Below are 27,390 nucleotides of genomic sequence, written 5' to 3'. Positions count from 1 at the left end.
ACACAAAAATTCCCACCTAAATACATTAAAGTTTGTGGTTATAATGTGACAAAGTGCCAAAATGTTCTAGGGGTGTGAATACTTTAGCGAGGCATTACGTTTTCAACTGGTTTAAACAGTTATTCTAACCAATATAAGTGTATTATGGTAAAATCTCTTTAGCTGTTGCATCACTTAGTAAAAACACAAGAAGGTAATTACGTGATATTGCATCAGCTGTTTGTGCAATGCATTGTGAAAATATTGAGCAAGAATTCAGATTTTTGTTATTTTATTGCTTGTGTCAAAAATACTATTTGAGAAGGTCTGTCTGTGTGTGTGCGTGTGTGTGTGTGCGTGTGCGTGCGTGTGTGTGTGTGTGTGTGCGCGTGTGTGCGCGTGTGTGTGTGTGTGTGTGTGTGTGTGTGTGTGCTTATTATTCTGGGTTGGCTGAGGATTAGTGAGTAATGGTTGGTAATTTCTTCAGTATTTCTGACTCGTCAGGTTTGCAGGCCAGTTTATGATATAAAAATATCTCAAATAAAATAACTTTTGTATGGAAAAAGAAAGAAATGCATTTTCATAGAATGACAAAAATAAGTGATAGGCCAAGATTAAAAATAAATCTCACTAATGCATCAGAGAAGGTCAGGGTAAGAGTCAGAATCTTCAACATCATTTGCTTAGAGGTTGTTTAGTCACAAAAAAACATAATTTTCCATGTTTTACAGTTTTAAGTAGTGCATTATAAAATAATAGCATGCATAACTAAAATACATTGTGCTCAGAAATATTTCCTAAATGACTACAATGATTCTCTAATGCGGTATTATTTCAACTAGCCTAAATATAAGTACATAAATTTGGACTTTGGCTGAAAGCTTGAGTATCTGGTAAGAATTCATGCATGAACAAAGAGGACAAGCCAAGTCCATAGAGAAAGGCCAGAATTTCAACCCAGAACCCTTTTTATTGTTTGTCAACAATGTCAGGCAAATGCATCATTATGTGGCTTTCTTTTTCATACATTCTCAGAACGCAAAACTTCCACTTGACCAGCACTCTCGCGCTGACCTCATCCGAACTGGGAAATGAACAAATCGGTTGGTGACTTGCAGCAGTTCGGTCACTCAAATGATTCGTTCAGATGAGCAAATTTTTCACTATTGGGAAAATATGAAACTAAGATATGCAAGGAACGTTTTTTATTCTATCAAATGTAGAGAAGCCAAAATTGACTAATTCTACAGCTTGGATGGATTTGAAATGATCATTGATCGGATGATTAGAAACAAAGCAATATGGACTGGTTTAAATGGATTTTGTGTGTTTATTCTGTTTGCATGCTTTGCTGACACACTTCCCTCTGGGATGAGGGACCACCAATGGAAAGTGACCAGTGTTAGACAGGAGAGGAGCATGCAGATGAGCTCTTTCTGCTCATCACAAAGTTACGAATACAAAGTGAGTTTATTTTGAATTCAACATAAGGCTGATGATTTTTGTTGCTTTTTATTTCATTGACACCTATAAAAGTAGGAGTTTGGGACTGGTGTTGTTCAGAGCGGAAACAGAACCCGTAAGATCGCAAATCATGTCTGGAAGGAGAAGAGTTGGCTGAAGGAGGAGGAGCAAGTAAAGCATAGTCTATGATCGTTAGCCACATGAACATGTTCCCTCATAACTCTGTGGATGAATGGAGATGCACTTTTTGCAAGGCACAGAGTTTACAGCGTAATGTTGTAAAAACTACATAAAACACTAACCATACATTGAGAGTACTTTGTGTACTAACTTAAGATGAACACTAAGAGAGCAGTTGATCTCCATTCGAAAACCTATTTGATTTGTTTATTTGCCCCTTTTTTTTTTCAGATGAAGGCCTTCAGCCACAGTTCATAATACTTGTTCTCCTCAACTCCTTCGTAAAGTACCTGTAATAACAATTTAGTTTTGATCTGCACTGCTGCGCATCTGATCTATACAGTTCATAGCTCAAAAATACAACTTAACTAAAAAGTACCCAATAAACTGGGTGTGCTAAGCCCTTTTCAACTTTTCTGTTAAATGTAACTCATCATTTTATTCATCATCGTTTGGCCGCAAGTAATTAAAATAGATATTTAAATGGTCATTATTAACAAAAGTCTCATTAGACACACATGGATGCATATAGGCAAAGCAGTTATCACACTGGTTCCTTCCTGCATTATAGTTGTGAAACTAGACTGAATGAATGAATGAATGAATGAATGAATGAATGAATGAATGAATGAATGAATGAATGAATGAATGGGAGCTGAAAGTCAAGCATCATCCTCCCATGTGTTTCCCATAACTCCCTCCACATTGACTCACGTCACTGAGGGAGTTGTGTAAACATTGCTAAGGCTGTATAAGTAATCATGCTTATGACAGCTACTCTGGATGAAACCAAATAAATTCCTATAATTCTTTCAAACTTTACTCACTTATCTGAGAATAGATGAGAAGAGGAGTAGCTGCCAGTTCACCCCAACATCTCCTGCTGTGTCTGTAGATGTAAAGGCGAAATGAGAGCTCCCCGAAGCTCCTTGGAGACGACACATTACTGGCCGTCTGTGCAGACGACTCATCTCTGACAATACCAGGAGTCATTGTGAACTTTCAGTCTTTGTCTTCAGTCTTTGTCTTACATGTCAACAACAACTAATGTTAGCATCTTCTAAATAGACTTTAGAGGAACAGATAGATTATAAACCATAGAAATTAGTTGGAAGTTTTGCTGACAGAAATGCTAATTTGCAGAATGTATGTTATGCATGAGGTCTGCCAGTTACATTTTGTTGTGGAAACAAATTGCTGCGTGACATGTTGCCTATCACAGTTTCTTTCCAAAGCAAGGTGATGCAAATAGGTGTTTCCATTGAAGTTTTGTGGAAAAAAACTATTTCAGTACAGCTGAAATACCATCTCATTTGTAGCGCAAAAACACTTTTTATTGAAAATTTGTTTTTTTTTGTTTTTTTTAATTGCTGTGTTTCCATTATGCTACTTTATTTTCAGAATTTCAATTTGTGCCATTTTCAGGTCAATGGAAGTGCAGCTAGTGTTGTTGAGGAAGGTTAAGGAAGGCAGTGAGGGGTGTGTTTTCCGGAGGTCAACCATCATTGCCAAGCTCCAGGTGGTTCTGCACCAGTGCACCAGATTTTGGTTTTGAATATTTGTGTACCTCCGTAGAACACACTGTAGATTATTGCAATGGTTTCATTTTCCTTTTAGATTGATTTTATTGCACTTGTCTCAGAAAATTTCAATCATGCTCTCAGTTTTTGAAGGCGCCAACCATTTTAAATTTGCATCTCCCTTGAACTTCTATTTCTGGTCATGAGGCAGTTGTGCGGCAGTTGAAACCCAAAAAAACGTTTTAGATACCAAACACTTGCAACAATGACACATTCTTGTCGGAGAGAATCAGAGCAGGGCTTAAAAGAAAGAAATACACAAAAATTGACTTTCCAGCTCAACGTCACTGTTATTGCTTCTTTATTGCATAAGAAGATCATTTTCAGGAGACGGGTTGACTAATTTGCTCAGATGATAATAAATGGAAGGATTGGTCACATTCGTCAAGCTCTTTTGTTTAGAAACCATAGTTCTGTCGAAAATTGCTGCCCAGCTAATTCATTTCCCCTTTTATAAATACAAAACTATACTTTAATGTTTAGAGTTTGCAGTGCCTTGCAAAATTATTAAAATCTTTTGGTTACTTCATATCCAAACAGTTCATTTTGTTTTATATTTTACCTTTAACCCTTTTGATATAGATGCCTTCTTACAAATCTTAAAATTGTAGCCCAAGAGGTAGTAAATAAAACCTTGTATATCTATTTGAAGAATAGAAAAGGACACAGGGATAAAGTTAAACTTTATCTAGGCAAAATATTAAGATAGGTAGATTATTAAACCAATTATTCCAACCTATTAGTGGTGCTCTCTACAAATTTCACATTTTTTTCAGGAGCGTAGCAAATTTAAAGCAATAAGAACTTCTGTTTGCATGAAAAGCCATGTAGGAAACACGGCAGTCATGCTGAAGAAGGTGCTCTGTTTAGATGAAACTAAAATTAAACTTTGTGTCTTACGTGCAAATTTCCATGTTTGAAGGAAAGCAAAAACTGCAACCCTGAACTCACTGTCCCCACCCTGAAACATGTTGGTGACGGCTTCATGCTCTGGGCTGACAGTGGAGCAGGTCAGATTAAATGGAAGGATGTGTTAGGCTTGGCTCAGTCAAAGCCCAGACCCAAATCCAATTGGAAGCTGATGTTTACATGTTATTCAGGAAATCTCGCACTATTTTGCAAAGGAGAATAGGCAAAAACTTTGGTTTTTGAATGCTTAAAGCTGGTTAAGATGGACATCAATGGACTTGCGATTGAATTTGGCACACCTTTCATTATTTTACATTCACCTAACAGTTATGTACTAATTTGGTGAACAACAACAACAAAAAAAACTAACAAATGAAATATATTTGTTTTTTTAGGTTGTAACACAACAAAATGTGAAAAGTTTAACAGGTATAAATATATTTCCAGGGCACTGTAATCTTTCACAGATTTTACCTCAAGCCAGTTTGAGCGTCTATATGATGACCTGTGTGTTTACCTCATGCTGCTGAAATGTCAAACAGGTCAGAGGTTAAATGCGGAACTGTCATTGCCCCTCTTTGATCCCTGAACCCTTCCTCCTCGCTGGGAGATTCACTCATCCATGTATTTGTTTGGAGACAGGGAACAGTTGGAGCGTTTAACTTGCCGTCACCTTGGTGCCCTTGACTCTGTTGTGAACTGGCCCTGCCCAGCACATCATCACCGCACCACTGCGTACCAAGACACCGAGATGACATGCAACATGTCCCCTGGCTCCAGGACGGAGGGGGGAGGGGGGAATCATCATTTATTCTTTCACTTGCTGCCACCTTCTTTGTCTCTTGGCTTTTTAATTTCCCACTTTCTTGTTTTCTGTCAGCTGATGATGCATAATATCCAAGTCTTGTTTGAGCACGTCGGGGTTCGCTGCTCTATATGAGGTGAGCAGTTGACAGATAGAGATATGCCGACATTTCTTTTCTGGGATCTGTGACAGGTTAATTCTTCGACGGTTGTAAATACAAAGAAAGATGAATTATGCATGGAGATATAAAAGAAAGTGATAGGCTTTGGGCTTCGACATAAAGACCTTTTAAAGAAAGATTAACATTTAAATGCATGTTTCCTCACTGAGAATCTGTCTGCATCGCCACATTATTAGTATGTGCTTCATCGATTTATTTTTACGGTAAATTTTACCAAATGTTTCTTTGTTCGATTTACAAGTTGCTTTCTCACTGTAAAATGTTAACTTAATTCTTAATGCTTCAGGTCTCTGCTGGTAAAGTTACCTTCAATTACAACACTTTTTTTTTTTTCCAAATCTTGTGTGTTCAATTAAGAACACTAATATACATCTATGTGTTCTAGGACTTGCAAATGAAAATAAAATATTTCAAAACTATATGGCTCTACCAAAAACATATGTTTGTTTGATTTAACTTTAACATTAATCTCAGAAATATGCATACTCCTGGTATTTTTAGATCAAAAATCAGCTTTATTTAACCTGTGTGTTTGTTTCATATCTGAGTTAGATGGGGCATTTAGATAACAGAAACAATGTGGTGTCTGTTTTTATTTGTTGAAACAGGATGTTGAAAATTATTATAATCAAAAGAAAAATCTTTATTGGGATTATTGCAATCAAACCCCTTTTTTAAGCACTATCAAGCTTTTTGCATGTTTCTACTTTTTGATGGAATTTTGATGATTTAACTCAAAGCATATTAATGTATTAGACCAGTCTAATCAAAGTAAAGACCTAAATCTACTTGGAAACCTATTTGGGGGGATAGTAGCATTCGTAGCCATTGTCTCAGCAATACTTCCAACCCTTTTCTCTGGTTTAAACTCCACCTGTGTCTGTAAAGTCCCGTTAGAAGGTGTTTGGATAAGTTGTTTTAGATATGTAGACCTGGAGTTCATAATGTCTCTTTTTATCTACAGAGATAGATAAACTGTCCACTTTTGCAAAATATATATCAGAGAACACACAATGCATTGTAATAATGAAATAGAAACCTAGTCATCGGGTAGAAAGCGTGTTACCATTTCATGTTTACTGTAAAATCCTAAATTTGAAAAGGTCAGAAATCTGGACTGATTTGGAATATATCTATAATATTTTTGCTCTACTCATGCACTAAGTCAAAGGAGCAAGACTTGACAGAGAGAAATAGTAGCAAGATGACAGGCAACTGTTGCGACCCACCTACCCTTAGGAAACCCAGCCATCATGCTGTCAGGCCATATTGATCTCTGAGAAAGAGTGAAAGAGGCTGCGCTTCAGAAGGGAGAGAAGCTAGAGAGCTTGGGATGAAAACACAGCTAAGGAAGAATGTTCGTTACCACAAGAGGTGATGGTGTGATTTTATCATTCTCAGTGAATGGGTGACATTTCAGCAATGCTTTATTCCTCACTTTGGCATTTCAAATTAATAAAAAGACTAATAACTATGCAGATTGAAAAGATGGAGGACGAGTTGACACACTGTGAGCTGGTGCCTTGACGAACAATGCCGCAATTTCGTCCTCATGCTTTTCTTTCTTTCACTCTCTCAATTTCATCCCAGTTCCTATCAATTTATTTGAGATGACCCTTGCATCTCAAACGGCTCAGAACGGAGCGGGTGTCCTCTGATTTTCTGCTGAATGACAATTCGCTCAGATCCAGTGAAACATTTCTGTGTGATTCGAAGGTGCTTAAATGAAACTACTCACAATCGATATCGCATCGATTTAGAGGCTGCTCTTTAGTGCGTCGTTAGATTGAATGCATACTGGGATGACAGATGGATTATGCTTAGATTTTAATTTAGTTTTAAACTATTGGGCCAAATCGTAATGAAACTGAGAAAATCAATCAGAAACTAAGCTTAGTGCAAGCATCTTAGTTATCAAGTACAAAGATTTTTGTAATGAAAACGGTCAGAAATAAATGGACGTTGCACTTCCATTTATTGTACATATAACAAATCATATGTCATATGTACATTCTTCGGCTAATGGAGCTTACTGTGTCTTGTTCTGTGCATCAATAATTGTTTTGTGCATACAGATTAGTGACGGTCTTCTCAAGAGGCATTTAGCTGGGATGGGAATTTTCTTTGTTGATGGAATTTAGTCACCTCTTCTATGTACTCTGTACATATAGTTGAAAATATTTGCACATCTGCATCAAATGGGCAGTTGTGTGAATTGTAATCCATCAAAATAGCCTTCAGATTTTTCACAATTGTTTAAGAAAAAATGGTCAAAAATGGAAAATACTTTTTTTAATGCAACTTCTACCAGTAAAAGTCAATGATCACTATCTTCATTTTTCTTAAGCACAGTAAAACCACTAAAGTTGTCCTCTTTAGTGTCAGAATTTGAACAGATTCAGCATCATACACTTAATTAGTCTCTCTTTCACTGTTACTCTCAGTGTCTCTCCGGCTCAGTTGCCAGGGGCCAACATGCATTGTTGCCTTGCAGCAGGCAGATGGTAGATTTGAATTTCCGCTCAGGGTTTTTCTGCATGGATTTTGCACGTTGTTTGTTTTCAAGCTTCTTTTTATAGTCCAAAAACATCACCATTAGGTTAACTGGTTCTCTAAAATCCCCTTATATATGTTTGTGTGCATCCATGGTTACATGCATTATATCCATGGTTACATGGACCCACATGTAACCATGTGCCCTGTAAAGGTTTGCCCTGTAATGGAAAGGGTGACCTTTACAGGATTTACCAAGCCTCTCACCCAGTAACCACTAGAGAGAAACCTTATGTCCTTGCAAAGATAAGTGGATATAGACCATGGATGAAGTGATAGAGGGATTTCAGTTTTGAAGAAAATATGTCAAAGAATTTATGTAACTTCAAAAGTAAGCTTTAATTCACACATAAACTCTGGTTTTTTGAATAAAATTGACTAGTATCTATATGTGTATACTACTAGGCCTAGAGCCAAACACTCAAAAGCCCACTTCACCACTTTTATACTGTTGTGTTCTCGGAAATGCATATTTTTAGCCCAGCTTGACGCTAATGACATTTAGACTTATGATCCAGTACAGCTGTGTACTCAGCAGAATTAAATGTTCATAACTAGCAGAGATGGTCTTCTTTCAGACACAGACACCTACATGGCAAGTTGTCTGTGCAGGATATCTTAACAGTCACATACAAATGTAATAATTCATTATATAATTAGCTACCCAGTGAATTATGTGGAGCAAACCTCACAAAAGGGCAAGAAATTGACCGAAGACAATTGAAGTTTCTCTTACACCAGTAAAAAGAGGTGTTTTATAAAATCCCTCCTGGAGTGAGTGGTGACAGGCGACATCCTCGCAGTGACAACAAATGCACACACACAAAATATCTTTGATTCAGGACTTCAAGCATCAAGAAAGACATTTCATGCACATGATTAAGTGCATATACTAATGAAAGCTCAGCACTACCTTCCTTAATAAATCGGTGTTAAATTTACCCCAGTGGAGTTCTGCCACATGGGATAGATAATGAGGCCAGGTGTTAATTAATGTGGAGTGTGTTTCCTCTCGTTTGCTGACGCCCCGTGAATCCAAATCAAGGCTCCGGCCCTGCATCTTGGTGCGGCTGAACTGCCAAGTGATGCACTTCAAAAGGCCAGACTGGCTGTGCTGCAACCCTCAAAGGGACTGCTTTGGCGAGGGCTGTGTTCCAAAGGGCGGCGTGTTTGGCATGCAGTAAATTGAAATGTGAATGCTTGAAGTAATTTGTGTTTTCTTTTTGATCAAGCATCAGCTTCCATAGCTGGTTACAGAAATCACCTCTGCACCCTGTGATATGCAGGTAAAATGCCTGCCTCCTGAATTCGTTTTCATTTTATTTTTATTCAGTCTCACCCATTACACTCATAGCGACAACTTTCTAGCATGGCAACAAATAAATATGACATCGACCCCCCACCCCCCGTTTTTTTTTTTTTAAGTCTGTTGACAAACTGAATATATTCTTCTTAGAAATGTATAATCGTTTACTTCTGACAATATTTTTTTTTGTGCCCCACAACCTTCATGTCCATTTAAACAAAACAGTTGTATTGAAACATGTGCCGTGAATAGGGCAATATAAATAATGCGAATTGAATTCAGTTATTAGATGACAAAACTGACCGTATCACTTTCCACATTCCTAACCACTAACACTAGCTCTACTCAGTAGGTTCACGTTACTGCCTGATTGGAAACCCTTATTGTTGCAGATGTTCAAAACAATCATCATTACATATTAAATAAAATCATCTAGCCTCGCAGGAGCATGCTTACCCCCGGAGCTAGGTTGCACTTGATTTTTCTACAGGTATTGCTGCAAGGGGGCTAAATACATATTCATGAAAACCTTTTCAGAGACTTGTCTGTACCTTTGTGTTGTTCTATTGCATTGAATAAATTCAAGTACACATTCAAATAGTTTGATTTAAGTGAATTTATCCTCATCATAATGTAATGCAGTTTAGTTTATTTTTGTATGGCAGTTGGTAAAAGTTTATTTTTTTTATGAAACCCAGTCAATTGCATCAAAACTGAGCAAGTGTTTGTCACCAGTGAGAAAAAAACAACTCACAACAGGCAGAAGCCTGAATGTGAGGGCTGTCTGGCACAAGTGATTTTGGATTTGAGAAGACACGCACACAATAATAAACCTAGAGCCTATGATGCTTGTGTATTTTGCTAAATATATTAAAGCAGATTTGATGGATCCTAAGTTTATTTCTGGTTACATACAGGAAAGAAACATAGCTAAGGAAATACGCTTTGAGCCAGAACTAAAAACAGATTTCTCAAGTTAGTGTTTTTAATTTAAACCCTTCCATTGTAGATGTGGCTGTATATTTAGGGTCAGTGTTCCAATGTGTGTCTTATTTAGCTTCGTAAATCTTCCCTTCAACAATTATTGGCTTGTCTTCACCGGCTGAAATTTTTTTCTCCCTTTAAATAATACAGGTATAACCAGTTCCCATCCCCCCACACAGTCATGCAAGTATAAAAAATGGATGGACTGATGTGTACACTCATATCCAAGGGCAATTTAAAATGGCCAATTAACCTATCCTGCATGCTTTTGAATGACGCGTGAAAGAAAACCCACACCCACAAACTCTACAAAGAAAGGCCCCAGTTGAGAGAGCAACTCCTTGATCTTTTTCCTGTGAAGCAACAGTACTAACAAATTCACCACCACCTAGTGTCAGATCAGTCTGACTGGAGGCACCGAGAAAGACATTTTAGAAATATCTGGAATGCAGTATATTTTGTCCTATTCAGGCACAATACTTCAAATCACTGTCCTGTACTAAGAATATGTAGCAGAGTGGCACTGAAAAGCAAATGCACATACATATATATATATATATATATATATATATATATATATATATATATATATATATATATATATATATATATATATATATATATATGTATGTATTTAAACCTCACAAGTTCAACTGCAATAAAAAGGTAGAAAGTGAAGAATGTTATTCTGCCTTCTGCAAAAGTCTTCTACTACAAATCTCTAGATGATAATTCTATGAATGTATCTGTTAATCACACTTTCATATGACATATTTTTTTTAGCCTTTAAGCCTTTAACAAGTCTTTCCAATGACAGAAACATTTATTACAGCAGATTGGTGCTATTTAAATAGAGTTATGTGTAACTTATTAATACATATTAATTATAATGAGTCATATGTGTTATGCAAAGCATGTAGAACTTAAGTATGTTAAAGCGTGTTGACTTAAGTGAATGGCAATAACTATGTCTACCTAAATAACAAGCTTTTTCTGCATTTTTAATTCCCTGAGTGTCCACAGGAAAACACTCAAACACAGAGTATTACTTAGTTGGACCAATTACCTCATTTCAACAACATTTTTTGTTAGTCTTGTTTATCTAGAGCAAATCCCAACACGCAGAATCCAACAGCTGCTTGAATAGCCACTTGTGAAATTTCCTCCCTCTCCAGCCAGGCCACCCCATGAATGAGGACGAGCATCCAGAGGTGTGATTGAGATAGAGAGTGGGCCAGTGACAGGTCGGCGGGTGTCATGTGGCAGGTTAGAAGGTGTAAGGCCGGTCAAGATGATAGGCTGATTAATCTAGCAACACCTCTGGTCTGGAGGGAATGACTACTCTGCTACTCTCAGCCACAGAGGAATCACAGAAGTGATTCCACACTATCTTATGGGTATATAAGATACCTTATGGGTATCTTATATATTCAGAGAGAATATATATTCTTCAGAGAGAATATATATAAAATATAACAATTTGATAATAATAATAATAATAATAATAATAATAATAATAATAATAATAATAATAATAATTACTAATAATAAAGGGAATTCATGATTTAACAAGGAGAGGAATATATTGTCACACATGTCGGGTTGGTTTGGATTGGAATCTTTTGCTTCCTCTTAATAAATAAAGTTATCGTTTGATAACCTCATTGGATATTGTGATTAGTTTGACTATCAAACATTTAACTCACACAAAAAGCAACACAAGAATTCTGTATGGGGGTAAAATACAATTTGCTCTTTCAATGGACACAAAGAATTTAGAGTAAAAATCTGAACATTACATGTGGTACACATAATGAATATCGCACAGATTTTTGTACGAAACTAGTACGGCATGCTGATTCAATCATAATAAATGTAATAAAAAACATTGAGGACAACCGTGAAAGGTACTTAACATCCACAAAGCCTTCATGACAATATGAATGGCTGAGTGTCCAGATTGCTTTACATTCTAGTAAATGACATTAAGAACCGCAGCTCCTGTATCTGCCTGTGCCCCCTTGTTCAGTCCCTGATATTGGATTGACCTTATGGGCTGCAGATCAGGACATCATTAGCTGCAGATTCACTGCTCAGGTCTTCTGCACCATGCAGACACCCTGGATGGATCATGTTGCTTAGATAAAACCAGCTGGGCTCAGTGACACTGCAGTCACAGGAGCAATGTAGATGTCACTAATACCAATAAGACACAGGCCATTAAGAGGTTCACAAAGTGCGGCATGATCTGTATGTCAATTGGTGTGAATTGCAAGGAGATAACTGGGTATAAAATGGATTGTCTTTCTGTGAGCTTTATTGGCTTTTGGAGTGTGGGTTAAATAAAGATGGATCAAAATTACAAGAATCATACTGACTAGAAGCCAAGGAGGAATTAGGTTTTGTCAATAACAGAAAGAATTTTAAAAAAAAGTAAAACCAAATCAGTGAAAATGAAATCAAAAAAGGTATAAAAAAATTTATGTTTGATTATTTTATCATTCGCGAATTTAATCTTACCATGTAAAAATGCAGACGCAGTTACTTTATGACTTTATCGATGTTACAGTATGACTTATTTATTAACTGGTTATTACAGTGGGCAACTATTGAATATCTTTTTCGGTCACCATTATCAGCACGTGATTATAAATTCCTTGATTTAATTAATTAGTTTCTGTTAATTGCTGTCAAAAATGGAGAAATACATTTATTAAACATTAAAATATTACATCATGGCTGTTGTATTTAAAATATATTTTTTAATCTGATCTGATCTCTAATCTGGTGTCCTATACTGTAAAATCCTAATAAAACACATTGAATATCTTTGCAGGACAGTTTTATATATATATATATATATATATATATATATATATATATATATATATATATATATATATATATATATGTTCATTTCATAATAGTTATATAACATCATAAATATGCTGCTTTGTATTAAGTAATGCTTAGCTAACCCTTTAGCAACATTCCAATACATGTCAGTTCTTTATTTCTAAGGTCAAGTCTATTTTTCAGCTGGTCGATATTTCATTTTGGTCCAAAATTCTTGCCTCTTTCACATCCTCCACTGACTTTTCCCCTCTCCCACAGCCACGATCACAGGTAAAGGATCAAGTTGAGAGGGTTTATTGTTTTTCAATAGCTGCCCCCTGGCAGAGCACTGAAGGCCTTGGTCTTAAATGACCATGGAAGGTATTGATCTTTATAGGGCACTGTTTTTGTTGTTAAATAACCACCACAGGATATCTGCTAAAAGGTGCTGACATTTCTCTCAATCTCCCATTTCACATAAACTAGGCTGTATAAAGGCATAACGGTATGCTGCAGTTCAGGAGGAGCAAATAAGCACCATATGCTTCCCCGAAGGTTTGAAGTCGACGTACACAACAAGAAAACGTTGCAAGAGTTTGTGGCTTCTCTCCGCTGCTTTACTCACCAAACGTGGCGACGTGTTTGGTGAAACTTTGCTGCTTAGTGCTTCTATTTACTGCTCTTCTCGTTGTTTTGTTAGAAAATTGCTTACCCATTATCCTCTGATGTTGTTGGCACACACTTCCTCATAGCATCTGTGAATAAGAGTCCTTGCTCGGCTGATGCGAAGGCAGCCACCCCACTGTTCACGAAACCAAACCGAAGAGCCAATAAAAGAAATAACTGAAAATTCATGCTCTTGAATAACAACAGGTGAATCAGTGCCTCTCACAAACTCCATCGTTTCCTCCTTCTCTGTACCATCAACCTCTCTAACAGACCTAAAGCAGTGACTATAATGACCCTCAGCAACACATTGTCAGTAAACTGAGAACTTGAGTACAATTTATTGTCCCTGCGGCAAAACCCAGGCAGCCAACCATTCTCCCTATTACCCCTTAACTCTCTATTTCGAAATCTCCATTTTTTTCCCTATGTTTTTGGTTTCAGGCTGCACTGTGGCCTCTTAAGCTTTGGGTTAGTGTTGAATGTGTGTGGGAGTGCATGGGCGTGAAAGGAGAATACTTTTAGCAACTGAGATGCTCCTTAAAAAGGTTTACATTCACACTACCTCCCACTCTTTCTTATTCTCACATTCTCTCTTAGCAGCATAACCCTCATTACCCTTCTAATTGGATCATGTTATGCTCCTTTGAGTCAGCTGAACCAATATCTTGCAGTCTTGTCCTTCTTGATAGCACAGTTATATCTCTTCAGGCTGAAGAGTAAGTCGGTGATAGCATAGCATAGGAAATAAAACAGACTCTGGAGATGTGTATCTAAATACAGTCTTCGTACCGTTTTCTCAGAGGAAGATAAACCTTAAAATACGTTTTTTTATTTTTTTTATTTCTGAAATAGAGATTTCGCAATTCACTTGAAGAAAAAAGCAACCACTGGTCTTTTCAGATAAAAATGTAATGGTGGGCCTGACCTAAAGCCATCGTGGGCCATGAGATGGAGGCAATAACTCACCTATGATAGATATCTATCTATCTATAGATAGATAGATAGATAGATAGATAGATAGATAGATAGATAGATAGATAGATAGATAGATAGATAGATAGATAGATAGATAGATAGATAGATAGATAGATAGATAGATAGATAGATAGATAGAAAAAAACATAAACTGCTTTGTACCTAAGTTTTTGCCTTAAATCACTAGTTTCAAGCCTCTTATACATTAATATGTTCTTTAAAATATATATTTCTGTTCAGGGTTTGAATTCTGACTATTTGCATGTGTTTGTAGCATTTATTAAATCTTCAAACTTTCATAAGGCACTTTTAAACAGGACAGGCTACTGGGTATAATTAGAATATATACTTATTAGTAATATTTTAGACTGGATATTTAGTCACTTTGTTTCTTAAAGGTTCAAATATTTTGTTGGAATTTGATGTGAATTTTTTTCCGGGGCACAGAGGAATTGGATAATTTCTTAACAATCTGACAGTTTGGGGAGCTTTTCTCCTCTTTAAATCATTTTCAGAGTAGAGTACCAGATGATTGCTCATTATTGAATCATGTTACAGTTGGTATGAATCTTCCTGGTACTTAACCTCATTGTTCCTGGACCAAAAGGTGAGAGGAATGTCTATAGAAAGGAGCCTTGTGCTCTCTGCCCCCAATTCAGTTCTCGCTCTTTCATTGTTCCTTTGCTACCCTGTCCACACCCACACACACACGCGCACACACACGCCAGTACATACTGCTTGTGTGCACACATATGGGCAAACACATTCACAGCTCTCTATCCCTGTCACAAACAAACACAAACACATCAAGAGCGCAGCTCTTTCTCCCCACAAACTCGCTCGCACAAACACCCGAACTCGCTGGATGTCTATGGCAGAAACCAAACACGGGCCCATGAAAAATGCATGTCCCTTTGCGTGTTTCATAAGAAATACTCATCGGGATTCCATTCCTATCCCAGCTGAAATACCACACAAGAATATCAATTACACAGGCAATTTGTGGGGCAGGTCGGAGCTGGAACGGTGCTCATCAGGAATACGGTATCCACAGTATCGTCTCAACGAGAGGGTCACCATCTCCTGCAGCCTTAGAAATGACATTGCTAGATTACGACGTGCACGTGGGCTTTAATGGAATAGAAATTGTGTGGAGCAGAGTTGTAAACCATCAAGGCAAAGGAACAGTGAACAATATTTAGTTTGAGTTTAAATTAAAACAAATATAATTACTGTTGTGTAATTCTATTTTTTGGTATTCTTTCCTGTAGCTACAAAAATTCATCTTCTGTGTTTTCGTTTTTTTTTTTTTTTTTAAATACCACACTGACCTGTTAACATTTTAGTTTTTGAACCTGAGCCTCGGGTTTTGAATGTTTTCACTCCTGCTCCGATCAATTCTGATCCATCTTTTATTAGTTTGCTGAGTGGTTACATATGTTCTTTTCAGGTAGCTGAAGGAACAGTTCATAGTTCCTCACCACTTTCTTCATCAAAGACGTTTAAACATGGCCATGCAAACTTGGTAATAACTCCTTTTGTAAAAAAAAAAATATAAATAACACAAACAATATATATATATCCTAATATCCCATTAGGATCAACATTACCTCCGTGACAATAGAGTAATGGATTCCATTTTCATTAAAATCTAATTTTTTCTTTATCTGATTTCAAAAATATTTTTTTTATTTAATGTTAATCCCTATAAGCTTAACTCAAAAGTTTACCAACATTGTGTTTATTAAAATAAAGAGCATTTGCAAAAGTTGCATTTAGGTCAGACTTAGCAGTTTCAGCAGCACTAACATAAAGCATAGGAAATTATTTTAACACTTGATGTAATTATTGTGTTAAAAAGTGCTAACGGTCCCTGTGGGACAGAGATTACAGAGATTAGATTATCTTGATCTATGTTTCTTGTATCTGTCCTTATCAAATAAACATTATAAACAATTCACTTACTTTTGTTTTTATTGTGTTTTCGTTCAGGAGAATCCTTACATGTGCAACAATGAATGCGATGCTGCTACTGAGGAGCTGGCTCATCCTCCTGAGTTAATGTTTGACTTTGAAGGTCGAAATCCCACAACGTTCTGGCAATCGACATCATGGAAGAAATACCCAAAGCCTCTGCAAGTCAACATTACGCTGTCCTGGAACAAGACAATCGAGCTAACTGATGACATCGTTATCACCTTTGAGTCAGGCCGGCCGGAGCAGATGGCCCTGGAGAAGTCACTCGACTACGGTCGCACCTGGACCCCTTACCAGTTCTACGCCACTGATTGCCTGGATGCTTTCACCATGGAGCCCAAGACAGTGAACGACCTGTCCCAGCGCACCCTGCTGGACATAATTTGTACTGAGGAATACTCTCGAGGCTACGTGTGGAAGAACGACAAGACCGTACGTTTTGAGATAAAGGACCGCTTCGCTCTATTTGCTGGACCTCGGCTACACAACATGGCTTCACTATACGGTCAGCTGGATACCACTAAGAACCTGAGAGATTTCTTCACAATCACAGATCTGAGGATTAGACTACTAAAGCCAGCTACTGGAGCCACCATGGTGGATGAGAACAATTTATCCAGATACTTCTACGCAATATCTGACATCAAGGTACAGGGCAGGTAAGATCCACTAAGAAGTCTTTGAGACTTGCACTTAGTTGCTATTTTGTTTATTTCAAATAAATAGCTTCATAAAAATAAAAAAATCTGTGAATGCTACTGGAAAAGATGAATAATTCAAGACTTTTTGGGGGCAAATCACAACTTCAGAAACACTTGCGTCAGAAGTGACCTGGATATTAGGTGTAGTACTACTGACTGTTAAAACGCCAATGCTCTTTGTGCTTGTACTAAATTAAATTTTAAATTACTGACTAGCACCCCATTCTTGCTTGCAACATTACGCTTTTTATTAACAAATATCACACTTAACACCCAGTAAGTGAACTAAACTGAGATCAAATCCAGTGCATATGTTAGTTTCCGGATCTTGCGGTGTCGCTGAGCGTCATATATTCATTAGTGAATCATCAGTATGACTCTGTTATTTTCAGAAAGTAGAAACATTGTCCCGTGATGCATGGAAATGCCTCACACGTTGGCCATAAAGCTTCCACAGCTGCTCTCCTATGGGATCTGTGCTGCTTGCTGCCTTCAGTTTATACAGAAAGTAACTGGGTTGGTAATGACCCATCAGATGGGCCTCTAGGTAAATTAGGGTTGTTACTCCCTAATTGGAATTCAGTGTACTTCAATGGTAGAGTAAAACCATTAGCAGGTTGGCTAATTGGTTAGAGATTAATCTTGTAATTAGGAATATTTGCAGCTGATTAAATGCTAATTATCCGGGACACATCAGTGAAATGTGACGATGTTAAAGCTGCCAGACTTGGCTCCAAATTTACCCTTGCCCTGTTCAGTAAAGAGGGGATTTATGATTTAATCAATGATGTTCCTGCTCTTAAATAATACATTTTTATCTGACTAAATCACGGGGTGAAAATGAGCTGCCATGCTGTGCAACAAACAATCTGACAAGGTCTCGCGGCATTTGATGTGTTTGATCTAATGTCTGGAGAGGTTTTGCATAACAGTACAGTGTAATTTTTTTTCCTCCGTGAGCGATTCATGTTCTTGCAGTCACACACCATCTTCCAGTATTGATACTTACACTTTAAACATGAATTGATGAACTCTAAATTGAAAGGACGGCTAGCTGACGTGGAATAGCATCTCCCACCGTTATCTTATTTTGCCATTCATTAGGGTAGCAAAAGGTTGAGTGTAGGGAAAATAAGTTATTTTTGCGCAATTTTCCATCCTGCCCCAGGGCATCCAATTCAATTTTCAAGCAGAAGTTTGCAATGAGAAAGAAAGGGAAATAAACATATGATTTCTGTCCAGAAGTGGATCAGTTACTCACTTGAAAGAGCAGGATAGAGGCAGGTGGGCAGAGTCTGATTAGAGTTTCCAGCAGCCTCAGTAGCCTTCTGGCTACCACCGAATGTGAAAGGCTTATCACAGGATGGCCATCCTGTCTGAAAACTCCCAGAATATACCACAAAGGCTGATAAACTTTCCCTTGCAGACACAGCTGAATATTTACAGGTTCAGTTTTGCTGCAGACGGTTTTTAGCAATCGGGCGTTAGGGCTCTGACTGTTTGGGATGGGGTAAGTCATTAAGTTGAAAAAAGCAATGTAACTGCAAAAGGAAAATTTGGAAGTAGGCCATGAATTTTTTTCAGTGGAGATTTAGAGAATCTCAGTTGTAAAAATAAATAACTGGTTTGTTTGGATGTTGTTTTGGAACCAGATTTATTTATTTATTTTTTTAAAATAAACTTTGAAGCAAAAGTGAGAAGCACCAGGGTAAACAGCTTTGCAACACTCACACTATTAGACTATCAGATTTGGTAGCTTTCCAACCACAAAACTTCAATAGATTTGTTGGAGCTTTTTTTTTTTGACAAAGTAGTGCACAATTGTGTGTTGTTGCTGTTTTTTTTTCTTTTCTTTTTTTTTAAGATTCACCCATCAGGCTCCAGGGATTCTTATCTACACCAGCGAAAGGTGAAGCTGGTCAAAGTTGATTATACAACAGATAAAGCTAAATACAGACCAAGAAAAGTGCAACATGCATATGTATTCACTGAGTCAGTACTTCGCAGAGCTCTGCTTCACAGCCTGTTGAGTTGCCAGTTTTTGTGGGATATGTCCATATCAGTTTTACACATCTAGAGACTCAATGTTATTTAAAAATCATTTCAAGCTCAGTCCATAAATAGGTATGTATTTACTTTGTTTATGCCATTTTGACTCATTAAACTTTGATCAAAGGCATTTCATTCTGGCTCCATCTTTGCTGTGTTAGTGGAATTGTTGTTTAAACTTTTTTTGTTGTTGTTTTTCCCTTCACATGTAGTATGGTGCATGAATTTTGGCCGACAAGAGCAGCCTCTTCTACACATCTGGTGTGCACTCTCTCCGTGGTTTCTGGCAAAAAAACAGCCACAATGTCATCAGTCCTCAATCAAGTTCCTTTTCTGTGCCTCCTCTGACGCTGAATAGCCAAATTTTGGTAGTTCTACAACTGTGTCAAATTCTTGACACAGTTGTGTCAAGAATTTGACACAACTGTCAAATTTTCAGATGATGAAGTAATGTTCTGTGAGATGATTAAAGCTCCCTGTGCCGTTTGTTTTATAGCCTAAATATACTTTAAACTTTTCCACAACTTTATCCCTGAACTGTCTGCTTTGGTCCCGGGTCTTCATTTTGTTTGTTCTTTAACAATCCTGTGAGGCATTCAGAGAACAGTTGGATTTAAACTGAGATATGCTGAGATTAAATTACAAACAGTTGGATCCTATTTGTTTTAGAGACTTCCTGAAGACATTTGGTTGCAATGGATTTTATTCAAGGGTATCAAAGTAAACTCCATGGCTTGGAATTTCAGATTTCTATTTCTAGTAGTAAAATTATGGGGGAAAAAAAAAAAATAACACCTTAATTTTTTTGTTTTTTACAATTAGAAACTAAGTCTGTCATTCATTTCATTCAGGTCACTACTCTTTGTTCTAAAAGGTCTCTAAGATTTGTTAGAGAACTTTAGTGAATGAATAGCATCATGGAGACTAAAACACAGCCAACATGTCATGGATATAGTTATTGGAGTTTAAGGCAAGGTTAGGTTACAAAACAACATGCATGTTTTTAGACGATGAGAGAGACCCCACAGATACTCACATCCAAACTCCACACAGAAGGGGATAAACCTCCTGGCTGCCAGGCAACTGTGCAGAAAAGGGCATCATGCGGGCCTTTGGTTTTAAGGCAAAGCAAATGACTCTCTGTTAGATGGATAATTAAAAACTGTGTCGACAAGGTTTATAAAGTAACACTGCATCCTCACAGCTTTATCCGAGCAGTCACATGCTTTTCTATCAACATGGAGCTTTGGTTAACACGTTCAGAGCCATGCAGTGCAGCTGTTCCCTCTTGTCATTTTCCACTATCTGAAAGACACAAAAGTAAAACTAGGTGGTTTTAAGATTAAATTAGATTTCGTGTTTCTGCCTAACAATGACATACTTCAAATTACCTATGTATATTGTAATTCTTTTTTTTTTTAAAAGCCTCTATTCAAAAATTGCACAAAGCAACTAACCAAATGAAATTGCCCTTTTCATCTGTATTGTCTTCTTTTAATGAGTGTAGAGCTCTGGGGTATGTAACCATAGTCTAAAGCGCTTAGTAATACGGTTCTGTATTTCTTCAATATTTTTAGATTTATTGTAGCAGAGGTGACACATTTGTGAAGCTGCCACTGTGTTTTTAAAAGTTTTGTCATATTAACCTGAAATCTAGACTCATTTTCACCTTTCAATCAAAATGGCGTTTGATCCCGGTACAGGTCTTATGAATTCAATAAGGTCTGTTAGCTTTCAGGCCTTCCAGGCTTTAAGAACAGAGGGTATTTAGAAGAACGAGTTAAAAAAAATACACATTTGTCCCTTAGATTGAGTGAAAAACAGCTTTTCTACAAGCTGCTCAGACTATATTATTCTTTACTTGTGTCATTTCATATCACGTAAACACCCGAAGAAGTTACCCTTAATGATTGATATAAGACAAAAAAATGTCAAATTATTAAGATAAGGTTTTGTCACCATCACAAACTGCTTATCTTGTTCAGACAAGTTGCTACAATGTATGAATTGCAGTCACGCTCATGCAATCAGTGTGTTTAATATGTCATTTGATGCGGTCCCTGTTATGAAGAAAATTTGGCTTAATTATGAGTTGATATTATAGCAATGTTCAACAATTTGATTTTTTTTATGGTGCTGTTCAATACAAACTTTTTAATGTTGAGGTAAAAGATGCATTTAGAAAACAGCCAGTGACTGGAATTAGCTGATTTGCAACTCGTTCAGCCCCTGACTGATAGCTCAGGTAAAACTCAAAGATGCCGTTTTTCTTTTTAAAACGGTTAACACATGATATCCAAGCACTACGTCATGACTTTTTAGTGTCATGATAGAAAGAAAACTCAAGACCAGCACTTAAATGCTGCAGAGAAGCGTTTGTGGCCTGCAAACCAGGTAAATACAATCAACATAATGAAGAGCATCTGGGGGAGAATCTAAGCAGGGACTGAGGGAAGGCTGAATAATGGGCACAGGAGAAAATGTATCAAACACACGTGATCTGCCAGAAGCTAAGAACTAACACTAACACAAGAAACTAAACCGAAATGCAGGGAACAGAATAAACTAATATGGAGAAACGCTAACAAGACTAAAACACGTAACTACAAACACAAGAGAGAACAAAATCACAACTGGTGGATCATGACGGTCAGAGCAGGGATCAAAATGTTAGAAGTGATTTACAAAAAATCAATTTGATACAGCATGATATGAGCAATGTCTGCAGTTCATTAAGGAAGCCAGAAAAAGACAGAAAGACTTTCAAACAGGCTGAAGGACTCGGTGCAAAGTTGTTCTCTCAACCTTACAAGCTTTCAACTTCTGACTGCTATAAAACAATGTATTTTGATGTTATCCCTTTGTGTAAATGCTTATTATTTTAGGGGTCATATTACCAAGAAAATTCACACATAGACAGCTGTTTTAATAATGTTAGCCTTTTTGAATCATTAATATAATAATAATAAATTGTCAAATGTGTGAACTACATAACCATTTTGTCTTTGATTTAAAATGGGCTTTTAATACAAATATTTAATGACAACTGCGGTGTAAGAAAGCTGGACATTTATTTTTCAGTGGGTTTTTCATTGTATAGTTGGAGACTGGCTAAAATTGGCTGAAATCGGTATTGGCTGCACAAACATAAGAAATTAGCCACAGAGCTGCTGAAGCAGTTCAGAATTTTAAAATAATCTCCAATTATACAGTAAAGCAACATGAGAAAATATCTCCCTCTGTTTAGAAAACGGCACTCGGATCTATAATTTCCCATGCTCTCACAAATCACCCTGTACAATTTGGCTGCAAATGTTTCATATATTTTCAAATGTATATTTTATGACAAAAAGAGAGCAAAAGAATAGAGTTGGGATAATCCTTTTTTTTGTCGTTGTTTTTTTGATGTCGTGTAGGAAGCCGGTGTGTGTTGGGGCTTCTCTGCGCTATTGATTTCTGGTGTTATTTCACATCAACAGAAAACCAAAAACCTTGAACCATGCAGTCTGTCACGGCGCTCACATCCCCCCTTCATTGTTCCTCAATTATTGATCAGATGTCGGCTTGTTAATTAAGACATGACCGCTGCCGGGTAGTGGTGCGGTCAGTGCTGCACATCTGCAGGGCTGCAGCAGGGCCTGGGAATAAGAGGCAGTTAATCTATAAGTGCTAATGTGCTATTTATCTCGCTCCACCCCAATGTCATTTTTCTCCTTTTTTTTTCCTTTACAAATCTGTCTGTCCTTTTTTTGTCTCCTCATATTTTGTCTTTTAGGTGGTATGTAGGTGTTGTGTAAAAATACATCAAAGGAGCAAATGTAAAGAGCATTTAGAAATACTCTTAATATGATTATTATAACTAACGCAAAAAGGAGAGTAACATTATAAATGCAATTCACATATATATTGCTTTTGCAATAAGGTATAAAACATAATTAAATGCACATTTTTAAGCATATGTTCAGTATGTAAATTTGTACTGATTATTGGCACTTAATACTAATTAATTATATGTGTTAAATATGATTAAATGCATATACAATTGTACATTTTGTGTCAAAACCATTGTCTTGATTAAGAACTAATTTAGAAGTTTAACAGAAAGGTTAATTTATCTGAAGGAGAAGTTAAGCAATTGGTTATTAGGTACCAAGCTCCTTAAACATGAACATGAATTGGCAACATTAAACTTTTGGAAGGACAAAGTATTTTCCAATTTTGTTTTATATGGTTTACATAACATTAGGATGCTTAAACCTTAAGTGGAAATATGTATGGTGCTCTCCTTGTGATAACCATGAATAAGAGATATAAAGTCACTGAGCAACTGTTTTTACTGCTAGGTGATATTATCTAATACGACCAACATTATAACACCTAAATCTTACCAAATTTAGAAGTAGCAATCATGCAACAGAGCTGTAAAGTTAGGAAGTTAGAAAGTTTTATTATATGGCCATTTATTTATCATTAAAACTAAATATACATTTTAAAATGTTTTAAATTGTTACTGTGTTATGTCTAATAAATTGCAATAGTAAAGGTCATTATGTTACTTTATTATTTTTTGTAACCAATCTTGCACTTTTTACCATCTTTCTTCAAAGCTGCAATAGAAAGTACTAGAAAAACTAAATATATAAATGCAGTTTTTTATACTATAAAAACGACTGAGTATCTAATGTCAACATAACTCCAGGCTTGAATATATTTAAGGCTGTTTTTTTTTTTTATTCCCTGCTGACTTGTTACAATCAGATGTTTAAGAGGAGTTAAACCTAAAGACCAAAAACATTATTCCATCTGGAATTTCCCTCTTTGGAATACATGGCAAACTTTAAATATTTTTTAAAAAATGGTTTAAGATAGAGTTTGAAACATTTTACTTGTGTTTTTGTGCTTCCAAAGTTTGCCTCAGGCCACAAAATTTGCATTTCCCACTGCGACGGCTTCCCCAATATCCTAATAGGACTACATTACAGATTTCAGCTCAATGTTGCACTTTAAAGAAAACCTCAATTTCTTCATAGCTTCTCCAGAGAATTTACACGATGTCCTTAACACCTCGATGCTGAGGATATTTACATATTCACAGGATCCACTCTGGGATTTCAGAAAACTATAAGGACAGTCTTCACATCTCCTGTATAATGTCCTCCAGCGTTTCTTTCCCCTGTTTTAACTTCTGACATTTATATAACCTTCAACCTGGATGCGTTTCCCTCCATCCTGTCTTTACAGGTCTTCCTTATTCTTCCTCTCAAGCTTGTTAGTTTATAATGCAAGACAGAATGCAGCAAGAGGACAGCAATCAATATTCCTCCTGAGTTTTTGTAAAGGATGTTGTTTAGAACCGTGATGGAAATTTTGTTCATTCTTAGCCGAGTTTCATTCCCACACCAAAGCCTTTGACACTTTGAGAAGAATTGGGGTTTAACCTTGCTTTGCAAAGTAATGCAAAAAGTTGGATTATACGGTTTTTGAAACAATGATGTGTCTCTATAACATCCAGCCACTCAGTGTGTCTGAGTTGTTCACATGGCCTTCACATGAATGTCTTCTCGCGGTCTGGAAGGACAGAGTAGGTCACTCAGTCTGAGCCAAGCAAAAAATGATTTCCTTTCTGGATGACAAAAATTATAAACAACAGAGTAAGATTTTCTAGAAAAATACAAAATGATTCAGTTCAGTTTGTATCCTTAAAAATGAAAATGTAGATGAGAAAGTATTTTTCAACATTTATTTTTAGTATCTTACTGGTGGTATTTTTAAATAATTGATCATTTGGATTGCAAAAGGTTTCTACTTTTGATTTCTTATAAATATTCAATGTGTATTCAGAATTTGATTACAAAATGGACTCTTTGCTTTATTAAAAAAATACTTATAGGAATAAGTATATTAAATAATGTGTTTTTTGTTGTTTTTTGTTGTTTTTTTTTACCAGAAAATCGGTGGGCAAGCTAAGAAAACACATTTAAATGCTTGGTAAAACTTGGATTTGACTTGGAAAATATGCCAATATTCTTCTGTTTTTTTTTTCATTGGATTGCTTCTGATGAAAGTCATTTCTTATATGTTATGCATCTTTTTTTTCAGAACTTCATATATGGAGTGTTATGGCAGCTTATTTTGCAAAATATGAGCTATGTCTTAGATTTAGTGTTTGGATTCTCACTCCTCCATTTGGCTCAAACACTGTAGGAAAAAATAAATTAGATTTCTTAACCATGGCCAAGAATGTATGGGATGGCTCCCATGGTTTAAACTCTTGAGCAGAAACACCAGGTGATCACAAAATAGACACAAATGTTTGAGACAAAAATGTATGATTTGACAGAAAAAGAAAATATATGTATGGTTGCTAAAATAGCTGATCAGGTAAATTTTTTGTCATATTGTCATAACACCATTAAATGCGCTATTACAACCTATTAGTTAAATATTAATTAGCTGGTCTACTGACTCAGCTAGGTAGTTACTTAAAATATGCAGCTCAGCTCGTCACCTCCTTAAAAATCTCGTCAGCTTCATGGAATAAATAGGAGTTGCTCCTTTCTTTGCCACATTATGAATACCCATAATTTTTTGTTTTTTTGTTGCAGAAATATTTATATATTAAATAGCCAAATGAGTTTTTTTTAAAGCATTGGGAAAAAGCTTTAGCCTGCTTTCAGCCAGCTCACCACTTTGCAGAAGAAGAGGATTTCTTTCATAGGAAATTATATGCAAACTGTGCAGAGAGCAGGTTTTAGGTGGGTTTAAATTGTTTAGGCGAATAGTATGTTCACTATCACTAAAAAATTAGTTTTAATATTTTAGAACAAAACAAAATGTAAAACCAGATATTTAAACGTCCAGGTTCGATACAGTTTTGTGACGTTAGTGTTTATTAATTTATTAGCTGCGTGATCGAAATCTGATGACAAAAACCTTTAAAACAAAGTGAGCTCAGACTTAAATCTGAAATAACGAATATGAGACGTAGCACAGGTTTCACTCTTCTTTCCTCTGTCAGACTTGCCCTTTATATCGCTGCAGAAGGAAAACACAAACTGTACACACACACACACACACCACTTTTTGGCTCGTATTCAGGTTCTCACATGCAGCACGCACACACGCAATCCTCTAAGCTCATGCCCTCTGAACCATGACAGCTGTAGCCAGCTTGATTGACAGAGTTTCAAAGTCAGGTTCAAGTGCAGGTTCACATGACTCCAGTGTTGCTTTGCTTTCCACCGTAGGTTTTCTCTGCAGCTCCTCCGTCATCTGATCACTTGTCTTCCACCAGATGTCTGTCACATGCTGTGATGTTTTCTGCCAGTCATCTCCCAGTCTCCAGTGTTTAATTAGTGCTCATTAAGGGACGGGCTGTCTTTGTAAATAATATATGGGTGCCAGAGAAAGTACATCAACATAAGCTGTCTCTGAAGAGGAAGCAGCCATGGATTGTAAAATCATCAAGTTGCTCGTTGGCTGCAGTTGCTCTGTGATCAAGGTTTTCTCGAAGTGAAGCAGACAAGCTTGTTGGGGCTTGTTAACGGTTAGTGCTGTATGTCCTTCCATGAGTTGATGAGGGTGTTTACTCTCTAATGAAGTGACAAACTTATTCCCATCATGCTCCAAAATTGAAATACTTTCCACCCGGCTCATATTTTCAATCTTGCTGCTGAAGAATCTGTAGTAGGAGGGGCCGCATTCAGAAAACCTCAGAGTTTCATCTTAACACACTATTTCTTTTTCTTGCTGATTTCTCCAGGGCTCCCTTCTCTTCTCAGCTGTCTACATCACCTCACAAATAATACAACCCTCCACTGCGATCGCTGGGGAGGGATTAGGGTCTTAGACATTGGAATACTGTACGACTACATCAAGGCACTACTCAATAATAGCTCCTGTCATTGAAACAAATCATAGTCTTTCGAGGGCAGGGCCCGGAGCTATGCAAATTTGGGTTTCATTTTGCTGCGGTAGAAAATTGGAGCAGGGGGAATTAACTTGTGATCCATTCCTAATATTTCTGCAATAATTTGGCGAGCTCTGGCGGGGCTGCTTGATATGTCGATGGGGACTCAAACAATTTGTCTGATACTGCGTTACACCACCAAGGATGATAAAATTGGCCACAACACGGAGCGACAAAAACAAACCTAATCGGACTCTTCAATTTCACGGTAACAGACCTTGCTGTAATGAGGTGACTCTCGCTTCTCGTCTGAACACCATCCGCAGTGTTAAAG

At 36.8% G+C, this 27,390-nt stretch overlaps 1 protein-coding gene across 8 annotated transcripts in view; it reads left to right on the top strand.

Annotated features, from left to right (window-relative positions):
* Window positions 1-27,390, top strand: part of LOC103479750 (netrin-G1-like) — an 87,383-nt gene that overhangs the window by 33,331 nt on the left and 26,662 nt on the right. For 7 of the 8 annotated variants that reach the window (XM_017310192.2, XM_017310191.2, XM_008434378.3 and 4 more), the window contains one exon: window positions 16,413-17,056. In XM_017310192.2, the coding sequence (XP_017165681.1) occupies window positions 16,413-17,056 (644 nt within the window). Of the gene's footprint in view, window positions 1-388; window positions 1,444-16,412; window positions 17,057-27,390 lie in introns of those variants that run through there. The other variant, XM_017310195.2, reaches the window with a different exon arrangement.

Source organism: Poecilia reticulata, chromosome 17 (genome assembly GCF_904066995.2).
Source record: "Poecilia reticulata chromosome 17, P_reticulata-male-v2, whole genome shotgun sequence".
In the NCBI taxonomy this organism is placed as follows: domain Eukaryota; kingdom Metazoa; phylum Chordata; class Actinopteri; order Cyprinodontiformes; family Poeciliidae; genus Poecilia; species Poecilia reticulata.
Note: the sequence above shows the minus strand (reverse complement) of the source record. Positions and strands in the feature narration are given on the sequence as shown.